The sequence below is a fragment of the Rhopalosiphum padi genome, unplaced genomic scaffold, assembly GCF_020882245.1.
Source record: "Rhopalosiphum padi isolate XX-2018 unplaced genomic scaffold, ASM2088224v1 scaffold1, whole genome shotgun sequence".
In the NCBI taxonomy this organism is placed as follows: domain Eukaryota; kingdom Metazoa; phylum Arthropoda; class Insecta; order Hemiptera; family Aphididae; genus Rhopalosiphum; species Rhopalosiphum padi.
In genome coordinates this window covers 2620817-2627300 of record NW_026869996.1, presented here as the reverse complement: position 1 = coordinate 2627300, position 6484 = coordinate 2620817, and the positions used below count along the sequence as shown (strand labels likewise).

Below are 6484 nucleotides of genomic sequence, written 5' to 3'. Positions count from 1 at the left end.
GATGGATTTAAATCAATTATTATGGGGTTTTTTGATGAATTAATGGTTTTTTGAATACATTTTAAGGAAATTTCTGGTTTTTAATCATTTATTATGGGGGTTTGTTAAGGAAAAATGTTAAATTTAATTTATTTGATGGATTTAAATCAATTATTATGGGGTTTTTTGATGAATTAATGGTTTTTTTAATACATTTTAAGGAAATTTCTGGTTTTTAAGAATTTATTATGGGGGTTTGTTAAGGAAAAATGTTAAATTTAATTTATTTGATGGATTTAAATCAATTATTATGGGGTTTTTTGATGAATTAATGGTTTTTTTTAATACATTTTAAGGAAATTTCTGGTTTTTAATCATTTATTATGGGGGTTTGTTAAGGAAAAATGATAAATTTAATTTATTTGATGGTTTTAAATCGTTTATTATTGGGGGTTGTTAAGGAAAAATGTTAAATTTAATTTATTTGATGGTTTTAAATCGTTTATTATTGGGGTTGTTAAGGAAAAATGTTAAATTTAATTTATTTGACGGATTTAAATCAATTATTATGGGGTTTTTTGATGAATTTATGTTTTTTTTAATACATTTTAAGGAAATTTCTGGTTTTTAAGAATTTATTATGGGGGTTTGTTAAGGAAAAATGTTAAATTTAATTTATTTGATGGTTTTAAATCGTTTATTATTGGGGTTGTTAAGGAAAAATGTTAAATTTAATTTATTTGACGGATTTAAATCAATTATTATGGGGTTTTTTTGATGAATTTATGTTTTTTTTTAATACATTTTAAGGAAATTTCTGGTTTTTAAGAATTTATGATGGGGGTTTGTTAAGGAAAAATGATAAATTTAATTTATTTGATGGTTTTAAATCGTTTATTATTGGGGGTTGTTAAGGAAAAATGTTAAATTTAATGTATTTGATGGTTTTAAATAGTTTATTATTGGGGGTTGTTAAGGAAAAATGTTAAATTTAATTAATTTGATGGATTTATATCGGTTATTATTGGGGGGTAGTTAAGGAAAAATGTTAAATTTAATGTATTCAATGGTTTTAAATCTTTATTATTGGGGGGTTGTTAAGGAAAAATGTTAAATTTAATTTATTTGATGGATTTAAAGCGGTTTTTATGGGGTTTTTTGATGAATTAATGGTATTTTTAATACATTTTTAGGAAATTTCTGGTTTTTAATCATTTATTATGGGGGGTTGTTAAGGAAAAATGTGAAATTTAATGTATTTGATGGTTTTAAATAGTTTATTATTGGGGGTTGTTAAGGAAAAATGTTAAATTTAATTAATTTGATGGATTTATATCGGTTATTATTGGGGGTAGTTAAGGAAAAATGTTAAATTTAATGTATTCAATGGTTTTAAATCTTTATTATTGGGGGTTGTTAAGGAAAAATGTTAAATTTAATTTATTTGATGGATTTAAAGCGGTTTTTATGGGGTTTTTTGATGAATTAATGGTATTTTTAATACATTTTTAGGAAATTTCTGGTTTTTAATCATTTATTATGGGGGGTTGTTAACGAAAAATGTTAAATTTAATATAATTGATGGATTTAAATCAATTATTATAGGGGTTTTTTGATGAATTAATGGTTTTTTTTAATACATTTTAAGGAAATTTCTGGTTTTTAATAATTTATTATGGGGGTTTGTTAAGGAAAAATGTTAAATTTAATTTATTTGATGGATTTAAATCAATTATTATGGGGTTTTTTGATGAATTAATGGTTTTTTTAATAAATTTTAAGGAAATTTCTGGTTTTTAATCATTTATTATGGGGGGTTGTTAAGGAAAAATGTTAAATTTAATTTATTTCAAAGATTTAAATCAATTATTATGGGTTTTTTTGATGAATTAATGGTTTTTTTAATACATTTTAAGGAAATTTCTGGTTTTTAATAATTTATTATGGGGGTTTGTTAAGGAAAAATGTTAAATTTAATTTATTTGATGGATTTAAATCAATTATTATGGGGTTTTTTTGATGAATTAATGGTTTTTTTAATACATTTTAAGGAAATTTCTGGTTTTTAATCATTTATTATGGGGGGTTGTTAAGGAAAAATGTTAAATTTAATGTATTTGATGGTTTTAAATAGTTTATTATTGGGGGTTGTTAAGGAAAAATGTTAAATTTAATTAATTTGATGGATTTATATCGGTTATTATTGGGGGTAGTTAAGGAAAAATGTTAAATTTAATGTATTCAATGGTTTTAAATCTTTATTATTCCTCGGCTGCCGAGGACTCTGCCTTAATTAATTCTTACTCCAACTTTACAGAAATTATATTAAACGCCGCAAATTTGGCTATACCAGTTAAAAAAACCAATCCTAAATCGTATACATCCTCTCCCTTGTGGTGGAACCCGTCTTGTTCGGAGGCCGTCAAAACTAGATCCTTACACTTTAAAATTTTTCGTCGCTCTGGCAGTTTATCTGATCTTCTCAAATACCGCAACGTCTGTGCACACACCACTCGTCTTCTTAAAAATGAAAAAAGAAATAGCTGGAAAAAGTTTTGTTCCAATTTAAACCCTTCCTGTTCAATTCAATATCTTTGGGCCACAGCTAGAAGATTTAAAAATTGTGTTATTCCCACCATACGCCCTGATAACGATGATTGGTTTGACGCATTTTGCGCTAAAATTGCTCCGAGCTACGCCCCCTCCGAATTAGAAACTAGTCCTCCCTACTACCCCCATACGTCACATCCTCACGTTCTTTCTAACAAATTTACAATCTCCGAATTAAAGTTTGCTATATTTTCACGGAAATCCATTGCCCCGGGACTCGACAACATTTCGCCCGCACTGCTAAAACAACTTCCTGATATTGCGTTAGCCTCTCTTCTTGATATTTTCAATAATTTGCTAGTCACTCAGCTGTTCCCTACTTCATGGAGTTTCTACAGAGTCATTCCGATACCTAAATCAAATTCAAATACATCTTTCCGTCCTATTGCACTATCCTCCTCACTATGTAAAGTTTTTGAGCATATGCTCAAAACAAGACTTGACTGGTGGCTCGAATCAAATTCCATACTGCCTCCTAATCTTTTCGCGTTTAGGAAAGGCATGGGTACCATAGAATGCCTCTCAACTTTCATTGGTAACATCTATCATTCCTTCAATAATAAAGAATATTTTGTGGCCACTTTCATAGACATACGGGGTGCGTTTGACTCTGTTAATATACATATTCTTGTTGATTATATTATCTCTTTAAATGCCCCTCCGGAATTCGGCAATATATTACTCTCCCTTTTCAATAAAAGGAATCTCGTTTTCTCTTCTTCATTTGGTTCTTCTAGTTCTCGTTCTACATTCACAGGTCTCCCACAAGGAAGTTGCCTCAGTCCCCTTCTATTTAATATATACATGAGCCTCGTTGCAAAAAATCTCTCAAAGTCTGGCCATAACTGCCTTATCTACGCAGATGATATGGTCATCTTTTCTTCAAATAAATCTCTACCTCTCGCCATAGAACGATTAAATGCTGCTCTTCAAGATCTAAAAACCATTTTATCTAATGTATCTCTGGAAATCGCTCCTGAGAAATGTAAATCGGTTATTTTTACTCGGCGCAGATATTTTGATCCACATAACATATACCTAGACAATTACCTCATTCCTTTTGCTACAACCGTAACCTATTTAGGCATTACCCTTGATACCAAACTGCGTTGGATACCTCACATATCTTCACTTTCTCTCTTCACATCCCGTTGGTCAAACTTCCTCAGGACTGTATCTAATACTTGGTGGGGATCCCATCCTTCTAGCTTGCTATCCATTTATCGCTCTATCATACGTTCTAAATTGGACTATGGTTGTTTTCTTTTCGGCTCGGCCGCCTACTCCAACTGGAAAAAAATTAATATGCTCCAATCGTCTTGTCTTAGAACTATAATGGGATATGTTAGGTCTACCCCTGGTCCGGCGATGGAAGTTGAAACCTTCTGTCCTCCTTTTAATATTAGATGCCGATGGCTCGCAGGAAAATTCATTTTAAAATCTTTAGCTCATTCCAACCACATTATATTCGATACCTTCTATTCTCTATATATCACTTGGCGTTATACACCCAAGTCAATGCCGGTCCTATCAATTGCTGCAAACTCTCTCTCCAATTTTCACCAATTTGTCTTAAACTCTTATAAACTTCCACTCTATGAGCAACCTTTTGACTCTCTCCTTTATACCCCTTTAGTCCAAATTGACAATTTTTCTAATTTTTCACTCGTTGAACTTAAATCTATGTCTTCTTCTTTTGTTAATAAACTTTTTTCTAATTTCCTCAACCTTAATTACCCCAACTTCACTATCATATACACCGATGGTTCAGTGTCTCCTTTATCAGCCGGCTATGCCTTCTATATTCCCGAACTTCATATTTCTTTCTCTAACAATCTCCCCCCTTCGTCCTCTTCCTTCACTGCTGAATGTTACGCTATTCTCGAAGCTCTTCTTTTTATTTCTGATTTAGCCCCTAATAGATACTTAATTGCTTCTGATTCCATGTCCTGCTTACAATCTCTTACATCTAATCCATTTAATTCTAAATTATCCCCTCTTGTTTTTCTAATTAAATCATATATATACACTCTCGAGCAGTCCAATCATCATATTCAATTTTTATGGATCCCTAGCCACATCGGCATACATGGGAACGAAACGGCTGACGGGCTCGCCAAAGCTGCATCCTATACTATCCTTCCTCCTCTTGCGCAATTGCCTTGGACCGATTTTTCCCCTTTATTGCGTCGTCATATTATCAGCCTCTGGTCCAATCACTGGAATAACCTGCCTGCTCACTTTGCTTCTAGGTATAAATCAATTGTCCCCAGTATCACTAATAAAAAAACTTGGTTCTACAACTTAGACCTACCACGGTCTATCATTGTCCGTTTTAACCGACTCCGCGTGGGCCACTCACTTCTTCCAGATCATGCATACAAACTTGGCCTAAATGACTCTCCCCTCTGTACACTACACATAACCGAAAGCATCTGTGACATCTCTCATTTACTATTTGACTGTCCGTCATTGTATTCTAAGCGTACATCCTTGATTAATTATATTAAGCTCTTAAACATTCCTCCCACTCTCCCTTCTATACTCAACACCCAAGTCGAAACAGTTATAAAAAAAATAATACATTTTTTATTGGAAGCTGGCTTTGTAATATAAGGTGGTATCTACGCATATCATTATTTAATTAGATACTATAATTTGTTACTTCTTTCTTTTTAACTACCATATATTGTTTTACTATATTTTTGTCATAGCTATTACTTGTTTTACTTAATAATTGTTGAGCTATTATAGTTACATACTAAAAGCTATAAAAAAAAAAAAAAAAAAAAAAAAAAAATCTTTATTATTGGGGGTTGTTAAGGAAAAATGTTAAATTTAATTTATTTGATGGATTTAAAGCGGTTTTTATGGGGTTTTTTTGATGAATTAATGGTATTTTTAATACATTTTTAGGAAATTTCTGGTTTTTAATCATTTATTATGGGGGGTTGTTAAGGAAAAATGTTAAATTTAATGTATTTGATGGTTTTAAATAGTTTATTATTGGGGGTTGTTAAGGAAAAATGTTAAATTTAATTAATTTGATGGATTTATATCGGTTATTATTGGGGGGTAGTTAAGGAAAAATGGTAAATTTAATGTATTCAATGGTTTTAAATCTTTATTATTGGGGGTTGTTAAGGAAAAATGTTAAATTTAATTTATTTGATGGATTTAAAGCGGTTTTTATGGGGTTTTTTTGATGAATTTATGGTATTTTTAATACATTTTTAGGAAATTTCTGGTTTTTAATCATTTATTATGGGGGGTTGTTAAGGAAAAATGTTAAATTTAATATAATTGATGGATTTAAATCAATTATTATGGGGTTTTTTTGACGAATTAATGGTTTTTTTAATACATTTTAATGAAATTTCTGGTTTTTAATCATTTATTATGGGGGGTTGTTAAGGAAAAATGTTAAATTTAATTTAATTGATGGATTTAAATCAATTATTATGGGTTTTTTTTGATGAATTAATGGTTTTTTTTAATACATTTTAAGGAAATTTCTGGTTTTAAATCGTTTATTATTGGGGGTTGTTAAGGAAAAATGTTAAATTTAATTTAATTGATGGATTTAAATCAATTATTATGGGTTTTTTTTGATGAATTAATGGTTTTTTTAATACATTTTAAGGAAATTTCTGGTTTTAAATCGTTTATTATTGGGGGTTGTTAAGGAAAAATGTTAAATTTAATTTATTTAATGAATTTAAAGCGGTTTTTTATGGGGTTTTTTGATGAATTAATGGTTTTTTTAATACATTTTAAGGAAATTTCTGGTTTTTAATCATTTATTATTGGGGGTTGTTAAGGAAAAATGTTAAATTTAATGTATTTGATGGTTTTAAATAGTTTATTATTGGGGGTTGTTAAGGAAAAATGTTAA

At 29.8% G+C, this 6484-nt stretch overlaps 1 protein-coding gene across 1 annotated transcript; it reads left to right on the top strand.

Moving 5' to 3' along the window:
* The first annotated feature begins 3186 nt into the window (after positions 1-3186).
* Positions 3187-5205, top strand: LOC132931173 (uncharacterized). Its single transcript, XM_060997296.1, has one exon. The coding sequence runs from the start codon at positions 3394-3396 to the stop codon at positions 5203-5205; it is 1812 nt and encodes a 603-aa protein (XP_060853279.1). The 5' UTR covers positions 3187-3393.
* Positions 5206-6484: the final 1279 nt, after the last annotated feature.

What these genes read in the sequence shown, in the direction of transcription:
- LOC132931173 (XM_060997296.1), top strand. Translation starts at nt 3,394, where the DNA reads ATGAGCCTCGTTGCAAAAAATCTCTCAAAGTCTGGCCATAACTGCCTT.